Source organism: Myotis davidii, unplaced genomic scaffold (genome assembly GCF_000327345.1).
Source record: "Myotis davidii unplaced genomic scaffold, ASM32734v1 scaffold214, whole genome shotgun sequence".
NCBI classification, from domain to species: domain Eukaryota; kingdom Metazoa; phylum Chordata; class Mammalia; order Chiroptera; family Vespertilionidae; genus Myotis; species Myotis davidii.
Genome location: NW_006285782.1, coordinates 2065170 through 2085148, shown reverse-complemented (window position 1 = coordinate 2085148; position 19979 = coordinate 2065170). Strand labels below are relative to the sequence as shown.

At 45.8% G+C, this 19979-nt stretch overlaps 1 protein-coding gene across 2 annotated transcripts in view; it reads left to right on the top strand.

Moving 5' to 3' along the window:
• SLC13A4 (solute carrier family 13 (sodium/sulfate symporter), member 4) overlaps nt 1-15687 on the top strand; it is a 44736-nt gene extending 29049 nt beyond the window's left edge. For both annotated transcript variants that reach the window (XM_015559424.1, XM_006756703.2), the window contains 8 exons: nt 3299-3418; nt 4492-4593; nt 6285-6386; nt 7162-7259; nt 7472-7596; nt 10735-10896; nt 12040-12177; nt 14562-15687. In XM_015559424.1, coding sequence (XP_015414910.1) covers nt 3299-3418; nt 4492-4593; nt 6285-6386; nt 7162-7259; nt 7472-7596; nt 10735-10896; nt 12040-12177; nt 14562-14699 — 985 coding nt within the window. In that variant the 3' untranslated portion in view covers nt 14700-15687. The remainder of the gene's footprint in view (nt 1-3298; nt 3419-4491; nt 4594-6284; nt 6387-7161; nt 7260-7471; nt 7597-10734; nt 10897-12039; nt 12178-14561) is intronic.
• Nucleotides 15688-19979: the final 4292 nt, after the last annotated feature.

The following is a 19979-nucleotide window of genomic DNA, read 5'->3' as shown; positions in this document are numbered from 1 at the left end:
GGCAGGTGGGCAGGCGGACCACAGAGGACCTCGCCAGGCCCTCTAAGGAGCTTGGACTCCATTCGAAAGGCCGTGAGAACCTTGAAGAATTTTAGGCTTGGAGTGAGGTGATGGGGTTTATAGTTTAAAAGCTCATTTTGGATTTTTTGTTTTAAAAAGAAGAGTGGATTGGAAATGAGAAAGGCAGCAGGAAGACCATTCGGAACGCGGCTGCAGATGCCCAGGAGAGCTGATGGTGGCCTGGTTGGCAGTGCAGCGGGGAGGACAGGTGTGGGAGGTATTCAGAGGTAGGCCTGACAGGCCTTGGTAGGATTAGAAAGAGCCTGAGAGAGAAAGGCCAGGTCTGATTGTCAGGTTCGTGGCCTCAGCAGCTGGGGGAACAGCGTCGCCCTCGACCTAAATGAGGGGAGAGAGGGGGAAATGTTGATATAGAAATGGAGATGTCCAGTTAGGAGGCACAGCTCTGAATCTCGGGAGAAATTTTGAGGCTCGCGGATAGATTTGGTTCGATTTTGGCACAGACTTGCTGTGGCCTGCACAACTGTCTCCATGGTGTGCAACCTGTGCAGTCCCGGGGCCACCATTCTCACAAGGGCCCCACGCTGGGCTTCATGCTCTGTTGTCACCATCCGAAAATCCTTAATAGTAATTGAATGAGGGGCCCCATATTTGCCTCTTGTACTGAGCCCCACAAATTAGATAGCAATCTGTCCTGGTGGTGCGCATGTGGAAACTGAAGCCATAAGCGTGAAGGGGATTTCTCAGGAAGAACACATAGAGTAAGTAGAGCGGGGGCATAAATATTAAGCTCAAGCGTTCAAAGGAGACTACGAAAGGGAGAACAAAGCAGTATCACACAGGAAAGAGGAAAATCTGGTGTCATTCTACCCGAAGGAAGATGTTTCAAGGAGGAAGGAATGATCAAACAAAGTAAGGACAGAACTGTACCCATCTGATTTGGGGGTATGGAGGCTACTGGCGACCGAGGCAGGAGCAATTTGGTCAAGAGATTGGAAAAGCAGCCCAGTTTCAGTGAGGTGAAGAGTAAGGGGAGGTGAGAAGATGGGCGTCAGCTGTGAAGAGAGGAGAGCAATGGCATAATAAAGAGTGAAGTAGGGCCAGGAAGGGGTTGTTAAGATGGGAGACTTTTAAGTGGTGACAGGAAGAGCCAGATGAGAGGAAAACTAAAGGGTTGGGACAGACGGGGTAAACAGAGTGATGTCACTAGCAAAACAAGAAGGGATGGGATCCAGAGCAGACAAGAGGAGAAACACATCTTTTTAAAAATATATATGTATATATTTTTATTGATTCAGAGAGGAAGGGAGAGGAAGAGAGAGATAGAAACATCAATGATGAGAGGGAATCATTGATTGGCTGCCTCCTGCATGTTGGACCGAGCCCACAACCCAGGCATGTGCCCTTGACCCGTAATTGAACCTGGGACCCTTGGGTCCGCAGGCCGACGCTCTATCCACTGAGCCAAATGAGCTAGGGTGAAACACATCTTTCATTTTAGCAGAAACAGGAAGAAAATGAGGAAGGAAAAGGGGAGAGATGGAGGGAGTAGGGAGGAGAAAGGACCAATGAAAGTTGAAGACCTAATCCCCCGGATCTGAGCTTCATGAACCCTTCATACCATATTACTCTGTCCAGGCTCTGAGTTTTTGCTCTTTAATTTCTGGTTCGCTTTGTGGTTGGGGCAATTAATATTCCCTTAGTCTACTTCTTGAGTGGCAAGTGGTACATTTCGTCATAACTGTGGCTTACCTGGACAATAGGGATTCTGTGAAAGGAAGGTGGATTCCCTGGGTCCCACTGGTCTGAAAATGCCACTGCGTTCTCTTTGCATTGGTGAACAGACCACCACCAGAGTTCATTTTGGCTGTTTCAAAAACCTACGAATTAGTTGTTACACTCAGTATATGTATTCTAACTTTTAAAATGCTATACATAGTATAGGCTCTTTTATTATCCATGAAAGTCTACTTAAAATACTGTAAAAGTCCTTTCCTGCCCTATCTGGGTGGTTCTGTTAGTTGGAGTGTTGTTCTGTAGACCAAAAAGGTTGAGGGTTCGATTCCTGGTCAGGGAACATGCCTAGGATGCACGTTCAATCCCCAGCCAGGGCGTATATGTGAGGCAACCAATCTATGTTTCTCTCTCTCTTCCTCTCTCTCTAAAATCAAACATATCCTTGGTGAGAATTTAAAAAAAAAAAAAAGAAGTCCATTCCTTTTTCTGGGCACAGAGGCAGGGCCTCAGCTTCTGTATAGAGAGGAGAGATGATGCAACAGACTTGTGCCATTAGCCCAGGGCAGTGAGTCACTGAATGATTTATGTCCTCGGGTATCCTTCTAGATCCAAAAGCCTTCTTCCCAAAGCCCACTATCAGTGACCTACTCTGGCCTTTAGGGAGGGCACAAGCTGTTATAACTTCATCAAGAGTCACACAGATATTAGTAAAGGTAGGTCCATGACCAGGCCACAGTGCAAAAGAGTAGATGTCCCTGTGGTGACAGAGGAGCTTAAACACGCTTACATCCTGTGCTTCTATTGCACTCTCTGTGGGGACCCTGCTCTTGGACCTTCTCTTTTCCATGCAGGGCCCAGCATGAAAACGGGCACAGTCTGCTCCCTCCTTAGAGGAGCTCTATGCCCAGCCCTAGCAAGAAGGCCCAAGGGTACAGAAACACAGGCATTGCTAGGCTAAAGTCATGGCTCACATGTGGTCCATACTGGTTTCCCAGGAAACACCATCTGGGCTGGGGGCCTCAGCTCTGCCCCAGGATGAACGAGGAGCCCTGAGCCACCTCCTTAGCATCCTAAGACAGCAGCAGATAACGGATTGATGAAGGATTTGGAGATTCTAAGTCTTGGTTCTCCATTTCGCACAGTTAACACCTGGAACCTCCATGAGGTTCCGGAGTCCAAAGTTCTCCAGGATTGATGCTCTGTATCCCCCAATCAAAACTCCAAAAGTATACCAGACTGCCCTCTCCATTCTCTGTCTTGAAAACCAGATGAGGAAATTTATCGGAATCTTTATGTAAATTAAGAGCAAACAACTCCTGAGTGCAAAGTATATACCCTCCAGTGATATCATTTTAGCTGCTTGCTTCATAATTCTGGCTGGGCTCTAAACATTTGCAAGTGCCCAATACGTGAGGTCATGTTTTACCATGTTGTTATCATCTCTGCTGTCTGTCTTCTTAAGGAGCACTTAGCTTATTACCCCCCAAAATGCCACAAGCAAACCCACGGTTTCTAATCGCTGACCTGGTTCTTTCCCCTCCAGCCAGTATCCAGCCGCAGAGGTGGTCAACTTTGGCACCTGGTTCCTCTTCAGCTTCCCCATCTCCCTCATCATGCTGGTGGTCAGCTGGTTCTGGATGCACTGGCTCTTCCTGGGCTGCAAGTGAGTCCCAGGGCCCTGCCAGCGAGGCAGAGGCCCTCCTGTTCACCCAAGGTCACAGCACAGCCCTGGAGGGCGATCAAGAGGGAGCTGCTGAGGAACCACAGAGGATGCCCCTAGGAGAACACAGTGGACCAGACAGCAAGTCGGGCATTGTCTGTCCTAGATGCTCCACCATACATGAGCCCTGCACTTCACTATGAGCTCTACAACAACGTGTTCTTAATTACAACTAACTGGTTAGGGGAAATGTCATTGAAGAGTGTTTCATGTCATTTCTTTGCTCTCAAAGCATATAGAGTAATTTCAACTAACTTCTAAAGAAATAGGATAACAAGTAGAAGTTGCCTTAGTCTTAATTTTGTAGACACAAGTGATTTATACTTATGGAATATGCTCGTTTCCCTCAAAATAACAAGTGGGGCATTCCTCTTGCAATGTTATTGCTAACATTAACCTGCTCAGCAAGCCTTTTCTTCACAACCAGTGGTCTGCTCCAAAGGTGACCCGCTTCACGCACATAAAGGGAAGATATATGGAGTTTTGCTATTAGCCCATGGGATCCAATGCTCCCATTGGTCAGGGAATGTTCTCTGAGCTGGCTTATTTATTTTCTTACTCAGAGACTGCTGTCAAATCAATGATAACTGTATAATTCTATACCTCCAGCATTGCAAATAGAAAACCAACACTCACTTTCACCCCAGACAAGTCTTGTCTCTAGACAGATAAACACACACACATCTGTGTGTGACACCAGTCTATAAACACCTACACACAGATGCCCCATCACATTCTTAATTACGCAGAAGACAAGTATGTAGAAGCACACTGCATGAGTCCGGAAGACGGAACTTCACATTGATTAAATACTCGATGCATGACCTAAAGGCTAGGGACGAAGGCCAGGGAGAGGCTGTGTAAATGAAAGTGATGACAGGTGGGTTGGAGGGGCAGAGCGTGTGAGTGGAGAGAAGGGTGATCAGAGCAAGCTAGTCGTTTAGTATTTGCTGAATACTTGATCTCCTGTGGGCAGAAGTGTTTCCTTTATTCTTTTGCTCATTCTCCCTTCTCAGTTTTAAAGAGACCTGCTCTCTGAGCAAGAAGAGTAAGACCAAAAGGGAAGAGCTGTCAGAGAAGAGGATCCGAGAGGAATATGAAAAGCTGGGAGCCATTAGGTAAGAATCGGCCATTCACCTTCTCTCTTCCGGGAGAGAAAGCATGGCTGGGGAGGCCAGCACAGAAGCAGCCTTGCTTCTGACACTCCTTTGAACTGGGGGAGGCCCCCTCAACATAAATCCAGGCATTTAGAGATGCTACTTGCTGCCAGAGTCTCGCTGGCTCAGATTCCAGGTGGCCACCCTTCCCCTTCACTGTATCCCAAGTCTGACGTATGGCCATGGTGAGGGGTGGAGTGTCATAGGTGGGGCACCCGGAGGACAAAGCACAAGGCCAAGGACAGCCGCCCCTTGGCTGAGTTCTCTAAGGTCAGGAAGGACTCCCTGCGTTGCCCAGACCACAGGTTCAGCGGGACTCCTGGGGAGCTGGGACTCTGTCCTGTATTTACAGAGCGCCGGGCAGCATCAAACAGACTCCAAGACAGAGTCTGAGAATTCACTCACCAACCCTTGGCCATTTCTTTTATTTTACACTTCAGCTGTTTTAGAGCCATTTCTACCACCTTCCCTACAGTGACCTTTTATGGCACTTGGCATTTATAACTTTGGGTAAAAGGACTCAGGTTTAAACTGTATTTTGTTGTTGTTGTTAATCCTCACCCCGGGGCCGGGATCAAACCTGGAACCCAGGTATGCGCCCTTGACTGGAAATCGAACCCGTGACCCTTTGGTCTGTGGGCCAACACTCTAACTACTGAGCAACCAGCCAGGGCAAAGCTTTATTTTTAAAAACTTTATTTCTAAAAGGAATACATGTCCCCTGGCCGGTGTGGCTCAATGGACTGAGCGTCATCTCGTGCACCAAGAGTTGTTGGTTCAATTCCTGGTTAGGGCGTATGCCTGAGTTGCGGACCCAATCCCCAGTAGGGGACATGTAGGAGGCAGCTGATCAGTGTTTCTCTATCCTCGATGTTTCTATCTTCTCTCCCTCTCCTTTCCTCTCTCTAAAAAATCAATGATAAAAAAATAGTTTTAAAAAATATTTCATTAAAAAATTAAAGGAATACATGTTCATTGTAGAACACTTAGAAAATACAGGGAAATGTAATGAAAAAGTTAACAATGACTTGTATTCCCAGTATCCCAATGTTAACTTTTAACAACTGTTAACGTGATAGACTGTTACTTCCTTGCTTTTTTTGTGCAAAATTCTATGTATTTATGGTAAAATTCATTCCATACTGAAGTTTTATATTGAGCATTAGATGGTCATTATATCACCCAGTCATTCATTCTGCTGTGGAAACTTCTTTATTAGATGCATCTCACTTTAACAGTTATGTTGAAATGTATTCAAGGTCGTGGAATATCACTGAGTGTTTCCTTTTTTTAATGTTTTTAAATAGGTAATGCTTTGATGTGCATTTCTGGTTATTTTCTTAGCTAAAAGGAATGACCGAATTTAAAGCTTCTGAGATATTTTGGCTCAAAAAAGTTGTGGCAATTCCTGCTCTGACCAACAGAGTCTGCAGGCTTAGTTACCTTAGAAATGTGTGATGTGTTATCTTTGTCTCCCCACCTAAATATCGCTGGTAAACTCGGTTAGCATTTCCTGGGCTCATCACCCCAGTGTGCAGAGTGGCTGAGCAGTAACCGTGCTTCGTGCTTCCTGTGTGGAGCCCTGAACACAGGAACATCGCAAAGCAAGTGGCAGGGCTCACAGGAACTCCAGTCACGGTTGCATTTCACAGCTACCCTGAAATGGTGACTGGATTCTTCTTCATCCTGATGACCGTGCTGTGGTTCACCCGGGAGCCCGGCTTCGTTCCTGGCTGGGATTCTTTCTTTGAAAAGTAAGTGAAACAGTCCCCTCCATAAGAATGACGCTCACGTAACTCTTCAGGCAGTTTCCTCTGCCCCCTCTGCCCTGACTCTCAGGGACAGACACAGCCATGGAGCCAGGAAGGCGCTTTGTCCCAGTGAAAGTCCCTTGCAGGGCAGCTGCAGCGAGCAGTGAGGAGGAAGGAGGGATGTGATCTGAGTCACGTATCCAGCTGTGTGAACTTGGCCTTGTTACGCAAGCTCTTAGGACCTCAGCTGTCTCATAGGTTTTTCTGAGTTAAAGGGGAAAATGTCCATACAGTAAAATACTTTCAAGACAATGGCCAGGGAGTGGCTGAGGCCTGTGGGGGGAAAGGCAGACAGAGGCTCCTGTCGCAGCCCTGCGTCTTCCCCTGAGGGCCAGGGCCACAGGCCTCAAACCCCCCCCAACGCAGGATCTTACCTGAGAAAAGACACACAAGGAAAGGTGAGCCTTGCAGGAAAGAGGACCCATTCTCATCTATTCTCCTTCATCCAAGCAACTCCTTATCACTCTTGGGACTCGCCCCAACAGCGGGCCCATAAATTCTCACTAAGTCATCTACCCTCGCCAGGCCCTGCGCCTCCAGACACTACCCATTGCCATTAAACACACTGCTGCACAGTCAGCACCCTGGCAAGAAGGAAGGGTACTGTCCCTGTAGACTTTCCTTCAAAGAGGCTTTGGGTTCAGAGAGGCTGTCCTGAGACCTGGTGCTGCCCCGGGGGCTCATGAGCCTCCCCTCCAGCTTGCTTGTCTCTTTGCAGGAAAGGCTACCGCACTGATGCCACTGTCTCCATCTTCCTCGGCTTCCTCCTCTTCCTGATTCCAGCGAAGAAGCCTTGCTTTGGGAAAAAGAAGGACGGTGAGAGTCCCAGGGAAGACGTTGGGGCTGGCTCTAGTCAAATAATACCCGTCAGAATTTTCTGAAGGAGCCTGACCCAAGCCCTCCGATTCTGCCCAAATATAGCAGAGCAGCCTCCCAAACCATCCGATTCCTCCGTTCAGCCCCTTTCTCCACAAATCACACCCATCACGGTTCATCGGGCTCTACCTCCCTGTCTCCCTGTGATCCAGGGGAGGACCGGGAGCCCTCGCTGAGGATGGAGCCCATCATCACGTGGAAGGACTTCCAGAAGACCATGCCCTGGGAGATTGTCATCCTGGTGGGAGGAGGCTATGCTCTCGCTTCTGGCAGCAAGGTAGCTCTTCAGTTCTGTTCTTCTTGGGCCAGATTTTTTTCCAGCTACTTTACCAACCGAATCAATACGGTTCTGGGCGGGAAGAGTCAAAGGAGCTGAGGGAGAGGTGAATGTCCACCCAAGTTACTGGGAAGGGACGCAGTACAGCCAGGAACTGATATACCGTCCTCGCTGAGCTTCTAAGCTAGCGCTCCTGGGACCAGTGTTACAATACAGATCAACTGGGCCAGGGAGTCATGGCACGCGGCATTCACACCTCATTGATGGGCCCGCACTGTCACAAGCAAAAAGGTGTACTGGATTCTGCAGCCATCACCTTCTGCGGATTTGACAGAGGTGACAGGAGATGTCTGTAAGGGCCCAGAGATGCCCCCAGTGACACCCCTCAGATTGTCCCTCAGTCAGTCCATATGCATGTACTGAGCCCCTTTGGAGAATTGATGCTAAAGCTGATGTAAATGCCCCAACTTCCTCATCAAGAGGACTTGGGATGAGATCTTTTAAAGGGGGCTGGTGAGAAAGAAATGAATTTCCTAAAGTGTTGGCCCTTCCTAAAATAGAAAACAACCCTAAGAATGAATCAGGCTAAGGGTCACACCTTTTCTCCCTCCAGCCTCTAACCCATCCTAAACTTGGCTCACTTATCAAGGCCCATTCACTGTGGGCCACTGCTCTCTGCATCGTCAATATGTCACAGTCCTACAATCGGAAGGAACCTTGGAGGACAATGAGCCCCATCTCCCACCCAGGGTGAGGTTTCCTTCCATGACACCCCTGGCTTGAACATCTCCGGTGACAGGGCAAGTCCTTGAGTAGGGAACAAAGAATAGTTATTCTCTACTTTCAGCTCAGGTTTTCTGTATGCCTTCCGTTGACGGTTCTGCCTCTGCTCTCTGAAAACCTCTCCTGGGTGATAATTATTAAATTAATATCAGCTACTAATCCCCCTAGATTTTTTTTCCCCAACTAAAACTCCTTAGTCCCTTTCACTATTCCCACAGAAGTACGGACCCCTTACCATGCTGGTTCTCATCTTGGGACTCATTAGTTTGCACTTGGCCTTATTCAAACATGCTCCAGAGGTGGTGAGAATAACTCAGTTATATTACCCAAGCCCCATCTCTCAGGGCTGATCCAAGCACCATCCTGTATTTGTATGGAAGCTTTTACAAGGTTTCACTGGCTCTCATGTCAACATGTATATTGGAATTGCAGTAAACTAAAACTCTCCATTCTTTTAATTATTAGCCCCTATTAAGCCTTAAGTCCTCCAACCAATGCTGCATATATGCTGTTGATATTTCTAATTCCAAGTTCAGATGTCATACTTACCTTTAAAGAATTTCAGTTGTTAGTTTTGGCCTCTGAGCCCCGCCTGGCCAGCTCTTTTTCTTTTTAACCAAAATTATGTGTGTATAACAGAGAGTAGATATTTCTGTAAACCCTGACTCTAATAGTTTAATAATATCATTCAGACATAATATATGTGATTCCTAGCAAGTATGAAATAATTTCAGTCTTGACATTAGTGAGGAAAATACAGTGTAAAATATTTTTATACCGAGGATTTAAACAAGACTTCCTTTGTTGTGTTTTTTTCTAACTTTGCAGTCTAATTTATCTCAAATTATAGTGTAAAGTTCTGGGGAAAAATAACTGTCATTAAATTATTTCCCTGTACTTACAAGTGTTATTTGGATAACGTGAAAAGTAAAACTATTTCTTTACAAAAATGTATGATTTCCACCTAGCTAACTGCTCTCCCTCCTATCTTTGCCCAGCGATCAGGGCTAAATGTGTTATAAGAGATAACAATTACAGAGCTCCTGTGAGCCTCAAGGCTCTGTATCAACATGAAATGATTAGTCCCCACATGTTGGATTTGCAATACTCGGTTGAGGGAAAAAATAAAGGAAAGTGCTCCAAGGTAAAAAATGGCTACAACAGAGAGAATTCTGAAGGCTCTAGTCATCAGGTGTCTATGAGCTTGCCATGAGGCGGCCAGAGTGCTGTGGAGATCAAATGAGCTTTCGTTGAACTTGGAGAAGAGGAGGCAAAGTAGCCTGCTGACAACAAAGAGAGGCTGTCTTTAACTGTAAAATGCGAATAGGCCCACAGCTCGGGGAATCACAGAACGTCTCACGTTGCTTTCTGCCCTACTCCTCATTGCTTTATTGCATTTGCAGTCTCCAGGGTAAACAGGAAAAATCAGAGCACAGCAACCACAGAAGGGAGAAGAGGGAGGGAGAGCGGGAGATTGCACATGGCAACCTGCGGTTATTAGTACAAAAACTAGATAGTGCTCTTCATTTTGGGAGAGAAGGGGGAGAGGCCTCACCATGGCCAAACGAACAGCTTCCATCCCAAAGAATTCCAAATGGGAAAATGCATTTCCTGGAGTGGGTATGTATAAATGTTGCTAAGGGAAAAGGTTCAAGAGTGGCAATATGCTTTCATGTCTGTCATCAAAAAGCACTGGCAGATGGTAGATCCTGATGTCAGCCTTGACGGGATTTGAACCCACAACAGGTTGTGCTGAATGCCTGTGCTTTCGGGCCAGTGAGGCGGCGCCTTCCCCACTAAATGGAGACGGACTTGTAATCCCCTCTTCTTCATCACTCATGTAAAACATCTAATGCTGAGCTCTGCCCACTCAGTCACCCTCAAAACACAGGGAAGGTTACTATCTAAAGATGCCTAATTTTTTCCCTTGCTCAGGTGATAAGAGAAATCTTTCAAAAGTAGAAGGACTTGAGTGAGAGTGTCAGAGGCGGGAGAAAGAGAAATGAGATTGAAGTTGAGGAGCCAATTGCCCCAAAGATCTTCAACCCCTGCCAAGTCATCTGGCAAAGTCCTAAGGATTATGGCAATTAGGGTGGGTGGCTCTCCATTCCTGTGACAGCAACTACCAGGAAACCGTAAGACTAAATGTTGTACAATCATAAAAAAAGGATTTTCTGAGCTACAAAAATGTTCTAATCGTAATTTTTTTTGATACAGTCTGCCTGAAAATAGGAAGTTAGGTGTCTCCTGTGGTCCCTCCAGCCCCACCATCCCTGACCCCCTGACCTTCTGGAGTCCAGGAGTTCCACTGGGAATGTATTCTTCCTCCTTCTAACTGCATCTCTTGGCCTGCAGAGCTCTGGCCTCTCCACATGGATTGGGCACCAGATGTTGTCCCTGAGCAGCCTCCCACCGTGGGCCATCACCCTGCTGGCCTGCATCCTGGTGTCCATAGTCACAGAGTTTGTGAGCAACCCAGCCACCATCACCATCTTCCTGCCCATCCTGTGCAGCCTGGTGAGTGAGCAGAGCTCCCACATGTCTGCAGCGGCAGGCCTGGACCAGGGAGCAGCTTCCACGCTGTCCTCTTGCGTCTGGGCCGTTTCACAGCCTTCAATCATTGGTGTTCAAAGCACAGTTTGAAAAATTGTTTCAAATAGCAACTGTTAAGTAAACAGACAAATTAATAAGCTGCAGCGAAGGTTCTAGAAACCCTTTCCCAAAAGACTAGGATTTGTTTAGGGGCAGCCCTGAATGGAAATGAACCTTACAACCCTAGGATTCCAATTTCCCACAATCATCATCAACCTTTCTTTCCTGAGATAAGACCTAACTGCAGGTGCAGAGGAGTAACTACAGAAAATGGAGACAAAATGCTCCCAGAAGTACACTCAGTCGCAAGGACCAAGACCACAGCTCTACCATCACCTCCATCCAATTTCAGTGTCCGGAAGGTTCTGAGAACTGGGAGCAAGGCCAGCCTCATTCCACGACCTCAGAACACTTGGTTATTAATAGAACAGGGAGGGGAGCAGCTGCCAGGTCTTAGCCTGGCTAAGCTACCCCAAAGGTAATGCAGGAGACACAATCTGAAATGAAGGCTCCTCCCTGCCCCCAACAAAACAATGTCCTCCTGTTCTTCCTAACCCCAAACTCTTTGCTCATTGTTCAGATGCCTCCCTTCACCCCTGTCTTCCAGCATCCCATTAGTGTGAGCATGAAAATATGCTTAGTTAAAACTTGGCAACACTGAGGGCTAGCCGATAGGTTCAAATCCATATAGAGCACGAAGTTTAACTAGAAAAAAAGGCCCCCTGATTCTGTACCCAAGGGTGAGGAATCTCTACTTCAATCAAAGCAGCTTATTCATGAGATGTGTGTTTGAAGAAAGAATTTCTCAGCTAAAAAATAAAATTTAAAAACCACTTTCTTGGAACAGCACCCTCCTAGGAGTAATTCAGAGCCCATGTTTCCATGGTGAGTGTGTAGCATGAGCAGGTTTGGCTTGGTCAGCCCTGCATACCATTGAGAGCAGTGATTTAACCAACCATAGTACAAGGTGTCCAGCCAAGGTTGGCCAGCACCAAGCCATCATTGAAAGCACAGAAATGCAAGTCAAATGTCACTGCTAATGCTTCTGTGAATTCTCTCTCCCTCTAGTCTGAAACGCTGCACATTAATCCCCTCTACACCCTGATCCCCGTCACCATGTGCATCTCCTTCGCAGTGATGCTGCCTGTGGGCAATCCCCCCAATGCCATCGTCTTCAGCTACGGGCACTGCCAGATCAAAGACATGGTGAGTCACGGGTGCCTCTTCCTGCCAGGCCCAGCTGCCAGGACGGGAATGACTGGCTCCACAGCTTCTCCTGAAGTTTATTATTTTGTAGCAGTTGTCCTTGGACTGTTAACACTTAATCTAGTGTGACAGAGAGAATGGTGCTGGTAAAAAGGTTTGGGGTTGGTCCATAAGCACCAAGAAGAGCTCTAAAGTGCTCTAACCAACCCTTATCTGGGAGAAAGTGGGGATGTGGACAGAGAGCTGGGCCAGACACATGTCCCAGTTCTAGAAGGCATGAGCTTGCAGTCTTTGCTTCAGTTTCTTCATTGGACCAGTGGGACAGTCATTCAAACAGCTGGTTTATTCCTAGGAGTGAAATCTGGGTAACTGTATGAACTGACAGTAAAAGGTACTTTGAGAACAGGCTCCTTTTGTTGAACACTCCCCCAGGCAGGAAACTCCTGAAGCAACATCACCAAATGAAGCAGCCACAGCTCATTTCTTAGTTTTCAGCCGGGCTTACAAAAGACAGCTGTGAGGGGACCTCCTGCTGCTGATTTTAGTGTTGGGCATATCCACCTTCCACTCCTCAATCTGGACTCACTACTGTGCTGCTCAGTATCCAGGGCTGATGGGGGCTGGGGCAGGATGGAAAAGATTAATATAGATGACTGGGGCCTGACTGAAATGGGATTTGTGTAGGCCAGGGGTCCTCAAACTTTTTAAACAGGGGGCCAGTTCACTGTCCCTCAGACCGTTGGAGGGCCGGACTATAGTTTAAAAAAAAACTATGAACAAATTCCTATGCACACTGCACATATCTTATTTTGAAGTAAAAAAACAAAACGGGAACAAATATAATATTTGTATTTGCATGTGGCCCGCGGGCCGTAGTTTGAGGACCCCTGGTTTAGATTCTTGCTGAGGGTCTCAAAAATTCTCTTCACTAGAGTTCAAACTCATTCTCGGCAGCCCTGTAAGTATCACATGGAGGAAAGAAAGAGTGAGCTTCAAGCTGGTGGCAGATATATGCTCAAACTGCTCACCTAAGTCATCTGTGATACTTCAGGGTAGGGAGGCCATGGCCACCTCTCTCCCCACCTACTGCACAACCCTCACTCTCACCCTGAGCTCTGCCCCAACTCTGTAACCCTGCACTGTCTGCTGTGTGCCCTCACCATTCACCACAGCCTGCTACCCCAGAATCAAAGGATCAGAGGCAGTACTTTTCAAAAATACCAGAAGATAAGAAGTGAGCCAGTCTTGGGTTCTATTCCCCACTGGGGCACTGATTTGAAACTTCAATTTCCTTACTTGCTAAATGAGGAGTTTCGGACTAGATGCTCTATGTGGCCCCCTTCAGCTCTGGATCTTAATTTAGCTCCTTTAGAACCCGCCCCCCACTCACCTGCTAGGAAGCATGGGCAGTTCTCCACCCCAAAGGGCCTAGGGGACCAGACTGACTAATTCGTCCAGGGCTTGCCCCAGAAAGCAGAGAGGGGGCACATCCACTCATTTGCTTGGAACAATTTCCTAGCATTCATTTTTCCCTTGCAACTTTCCCAACTCAACGCCAGCTAGTGGGCTTGTTGTGGCTACGCCCTGTGTGCTTGGTTACACCCTGGTAGAGTGCCAGCTAGCCTTACTGTACACTTTTCCATCTGGCCCTGGCTGTGCCATCCATCATGCCTCACATCCCCCTCACCTGGGAGTGTCAAGGCCATGGCAGAAATGGAAGCGGTCAGAGGCATTGGGGGGACATTCCCCCAGAAGAAAGAAGCAAAGCTAGCATGTCTGTTACCTTCCCATGGAAGGGCTGAGCAGAGGCAGCTGACCCATTCCCTAGGTATACAACTTCAGTCACTTGAGAAAAATAAAAAAGGGGAACAGTGGCAAAGGCTCCATGGAACACAGTCCCTCCTACAAGTCCCCCACACCTGTTGGCACTTGAAAGGCTCTGAGAAGTTCCTGCCTTGCAGAGACCTGGGTACTTTTGTTTAACACATTTCCCTATCATGTGGCAGCAGGACCCCTTTAACTATAACTCCTAATGTTCAAATCTCTGGTGTTGAGTACACACTTTCAGGCCTCCTCCTTGACTGTGAGAATGCTACAAGTGGAGCAGATTCTAACAGGCCTCTCCCAGTGGATCCCCACTCCTATCCCCACCCCCATCCCGCCCTCTCTGCTTTCCTGTCCTTTTACAGTCCCATGCCACCTACAAGGCACTTGCAAGGCAACACCAGAGCACCCAGGCAGAGCCGGGAACAAAGCAGGGTTGAGCGAGTGGGCTGTGATCGTGGCAGGGCAAGGCTCAGGCGGGGGCACAGATGGGGAGTACTCAGGGTTCTGTGCCACTGCCTACTCAGAGTGACCAGGGTGTGCTGGTTTGTGTCCTACAGGTGAAAGCTGGCCTGGGGGTCAATGTCATTGGCCTGGTGATAGTGACGGTGGCTATCAACACATGGGGAATTAGCCTCTTCGACCTGGACACTTTTCCAGCCTGGGCTATGGCCGGTAACATCACTGATCGGACCTAACACAAGTGGCACACAGCCCAACCAGAGGCGCTGCCAGCACTTGGCAGAATCTGACCGACAAACAGGCCATGCAGAACGCCAGGAGCACAGCACCCCCACCAGAAGAGTCCGCCATCTTCCACCTCAAGTGCGGTTCAGGACTCGCACAACCAGAGCCCGAGAAAACCTACCCCTTTCTCACTTGTTTGTATCTCGTCTCTGCAATCGATCCTGCCGAAGACAGGAAGAGGCGAAAGCCTGCCCCAGCTGCCCCTCAGAGGCTGAGCCCCACACTGCCGAGCCTCACTAAGTTTGATGTTGTTCTTAATCCTTTAGGAGTTGAAGGAGAAATCCAAACCTCCTGCCTGTGCACAGCAAATACAGCGGCATCTCTTTCGTAGGAAAATCTCACCTAGAACTTGAGACCTTACATCAGCTCCTTTCTCTTAAGAGTTTCTGTCCTAAGTTCTCTACAAAAAGGCAATTCTTAGTAAGCCCTCTTTGTGGCAGTCAGAACTCTTATCGCTGCTCTGATTCCATTTTAAGCATCTCTCTTCAACGGCTTCTCTTTACTTTGGCACCAAACTCCTATAAAGTAACTGTTCCCCTTTCCATAAAGGCTGGTGCTGTTCTCTCTGTCAACGGAAAAGGAAGCAGAGAAAGAAGACACACTGTGATTAGCATCTCTCTTCACTCATCACGAGCCATCAGTACCACTGTATTGGTTAAGTATTGGGAAGGAGGAAAATTTTCATCCTTGTCTTATTAAGGAGGCCAAAACTATAATTACGTCTACAGCACTATTAATGATATTTGCCTGGCTTTCTTCTGGATGTAATTAGTTCATTTCTGAGAAGACAGGTCCAGAAAGGCCCAAACCCATTAGTCACTTTCTACAAGTAGATGAGCCCTTTGAGGGGAGTGATATCCTATGTCTCTGAAAATCCCAGCTACTTATACTACCTAGAAAACTGAAACTGCTTAATAAATGTTTCCCTTGAGAAAATCACTTCGAAATCAAAGCCTCCTTCTTCCTCCTGAAAACCAAGCCATTTTCTCTAGGACAGATGTCCTTGCTATCTGATTGGATAGAGCTCCCAAACGCTCCATTTCCTGGCATTATGTATTTCTAATTTCCACCACCAGTTACTTGCTAAATATATCTTATGGGAAAGGCTCCCCCACAGTTATTGTTTTAATTGATTTTAAGTTCCTATTATCATCATGTGCCATTTTTCCGCAACAATAATTTATCAACGAAGGCACTACCTTGGTTTATCAAGTATCTGTGAATTGTCAAATTGCTTTCGTGTCATTCAACACTGTCACACTCTGACCACCGCATATTATTGACCAGGTTTACAGGAATATTACCACTTCTGCCTTGTCAATGAGGTTAGGCCAAATTATTTGGCTACTTAAAAAAGTGACTGACCTAATGAGCCCAAATAAAATACCAGCATCTCTACAGTTATTTTGTGTCAAATGTTCCAAAGAGTCGGTGTTACTCCTACTGTCAGGAGTATCATCAAATGGCTGACCCATTACAGAACTGAGAAAGTAAGACAAAGGTGCAGATAATCGAGAAGACTCTGGGATTATAAATAACTACAAAGAGAAAGAAAAGTTGACTTAGATTTACTGACCACTGTTCAACTTTTCAAGAACCTGACTCACTCCTACAGGGAAAAGCTGTGAAACTCTCCACTGCATTTCTGCCAGATGCTCCAAGGAACAGAGGCTCTCAACTAGCCAGTTTAGACAGAGCGTTTATTTCAGTCTGGTCTACTGACTATTCTACAGAACAGCACTGTTCTCTCCCCAAACCAGAGGTTCAGGCCAAACAAGATAGCTCATTACAGTGACAGGAAATGTTGAATATGACTAACAATTCCTTGTCATCTAAAACCACTCCACGTTGGACATTAACTAACAGATCTCCTTAGCCTTGTGTCTCTTGCAATTGTATTTAATTTGATTATCTTCTATCACAATATATCGATGGAAAGTTGTAAATGATCATCTTCCACCAGCTTACTTAACACATGGCGAAATCGAGAAACAAGACACTGAGTATGGTTGCATCTTATTCTCAAGTCAATTACATATCAAATCTGTTTAGTCACAGTTGCCTTTGAAATTCCTTTAAGTCGCCCATGAATACAATCTTTTACATTACAACTACATGGCACAAACACTCATGTGCCCACTTTTTAAAAAAATTGATTTGAGAAAGAAAACATTGATTGGTTGCCTCCTGCACATGCCCTAAATGGGGATCAAACCCACCACCTTTTGGTGCACAGCACGACACACCAACCAACTGAGCCAGCCCAGCCAGGGCTCATGTGCCATCATTTGATAAATAAAAAACAGCTAGTTTCCCTCCAATATCAGACTAGATCCCTGTTTCTTCAGCCGCATACCAGATAAAGTAGTTGGCTTCCTATTTGGGGCCCATGTTTGAAAAAGTGTATCTAAACACTAGAATCCCAGTACAGGAAGATGTCCAAACCACTGATACCCAAAAGGGATGAAGACCACCCAGGTTCACAGGTAGCTCATTCTGGGGCTGCCCTCACCAAATGAATGCTGAGCACAGTGCCTGCACTATTTACAGGGCTCCTCTCTCTTGTCCCAATCCTGTGCACTGTACATGTCAGAGTGACACCCACACGGCACCTTTCCTCAGGCCTCACCAGAGGCAATGAGTCAAGCGGGCCCAGGACTTGGGTTGGCAGTGCCCCACCCCAATGCACTTTCCACAAAACCTGTTTGTTCTTTTGACTCCATGTGCCTTGAAAAACATGTCATCCATGAGGTCTTCAATAATGACTAAATATGTTGCACCCAGATTTAGGAGAGGTATACACTGAGCATTTGGACATCTAAATGTCACTAACTCCCCTATTAAGACCAGGCAACGTCTCAAAATATTTTCCCTTCACTGCCCTATTCCTTTCCACAAGTCCCTAATAGTTAGTAGAGAAAAAAGAACTCATTCATCTGCGTAAGGAATGGAAATGCTATGTGCAAAGTCCAAGATGGGAAGTTTAAGAAAAGCCTCATTTGCTCCAGTACAGTATACAGTGTTCCTTCGGGAGAAGTAACAGAAACAGCATTAAAATGTGGGAGACCGCAGCAGAAAAACAAACACTGGCAGTGTCTATGGAGCTGCTTAGTGGAAATGAAAACATCATGCATGTACATATGCTCTATGAACCCATACACACAGACAACCAGAAAAACCACACTTTATAGTCACAAAAATGAGTTAGAAAAAAGAAACCAAATTCTTTCTTTAAACCACAAGCAGCTAACTGCTTAATTGCATAAAATACCAAATCAGAAGAAAAGTCTATTAAGATATCAAGTAACTAAAATACATAAAATAACATAAACTATAGCCTCTTTTGATGATTTCAAATAAAGTGGTTTTGGTTTTTCTCTCCCTTTGCTTGTTTGGGAGGTTTACAGTTTAAGGATAAGCTTTTCAAGTTCGATCTATTTATTAGGTCCCCAACATCAATCCTGAAGTATTATTTTTCACATGTGAGTAACCTTCAGTAGTATTATGAGTAACCTTCCTTTTATGGTCCAGGGTGGCAATAAATTTTCTTAAATCACATCAACAGAAGTTTTTGAACATTTTTAAAGGGAAAAAAGGGCATGTGTTGCACTATTCTTCCCATCCCTCCACTGGGGAGCGTAACTTCCTGCGCCATGATCACAACCACTGCCACCCCATCCACAAATGCACCCTCAAGTCTGTGCTGGTCTGGACTCCTATGTCTCAGGGAAGATGATCTTGCCTGAGAACTCTGAGCCCCTTGGGGTCCACTGTGGCAAGAAATTAAAACAAGGAGAGGGTATGTGACCAGTGCCTGCTAAGTTGGCCTGTGTTCACTGTGCAGCAGCTGGATGGCTCTCAGCAGAAATGATTCCATCAGGGGGTTAGCCCTAATTCCAGATGAGTTTTGTAACAAGGTATAATATAGAGCAGTGATGGCGAACCTTTTGAGCTTGGCGTGTCAGCATTTTGAAAAACCCTAACTTAACTCTGGTGCCGTGTCACATATAGAAATTTTTTGATATCTGCAACCATAGTAAAACAAAGACTTGGATTTTTGATATTTATTTTATATATTTAAATGCCATTTAACATAGAAAAATCAACCAAAACAATGAGTTCATGTGTCACCTCTGACACGCATGCCATAGGTTCGCCATCCCTGGTATAGAGAGACCTTCCCCTAACATCTAAGTGACCTCCCTCCCCAAAGAAACCACTCTCGGAGATACACACAAATAACAATGCTATCATGACTGATAATAAGGGACTCCTAAGCTTGTAGCACTATGAATACCCTCAGGGATGGTAAACCTTTATTCTTAAGGCTTTAATTCATCCTGCCAACAATTTAGTCATTTAAGATAAAATCTTGGAAGCCAGGTGGTATGATCAAGGTGGATACTGTAGATTTTCATCAACAACCAAGAGCGTGACCATAGAATAATGACAAATTTTGCATGATTCATAAACTTGTTCCAAAAGTGACTGCGAAGAAACAAAAGTATTCTGAGCAAAAGCAGTATGTTTGGACTAAGGTCTGCTATTTATTGGGCAAATTTGAAAAGCACTGTGCATCACATACATTATTGCAATTGTTTCTCATGGAAGCCCTATGAGGTAGGTATTATGTCCAGATCTTACAGAGAATACAACAGTTTCAGACAAATAAGCTGTTTGCCCATGATCACACTGCAAGGGAGAAGCCAAACCATAATATGATCCTAATCTGTATCACACACCAGGATGAACTGATAGATAAAACTTATCTCCATGTATGAGAGATGCATGTTCTCAAAGAGAAGCAGAATCACCTCATTTTATAATCACATGTAGTATCAGTGTCATCGCTGTCTGAAAAAAGGTATCTCTAAGTAATCTTGCAGTTTACTGATTCTGCTATAATGTCCTCAGATGTGGCATTATCAGTGAAGCTGCCCAACAAGCCCTCTAAAGCAAAACAATGAAGTGGGACTTTACCTATATTTAGTGCAAATTACAGTTTTAGGACGTTAACTTATGGCTATACCCTGCATAAATATGTATGATAACATCAGGTTCCAAGTTATCACTGTAACAGCAAAAGATAGGAAACAACTATTCATCAATGATAGATTAAATAAATTATGGTATATTCATCCAATAGAATTTTATGCAGCCAAAAAAGGAAACAGATTTCTTATTCATTACATACTGATATTAAATGGGAGGAAAACAGGCCAGAGAAAAGC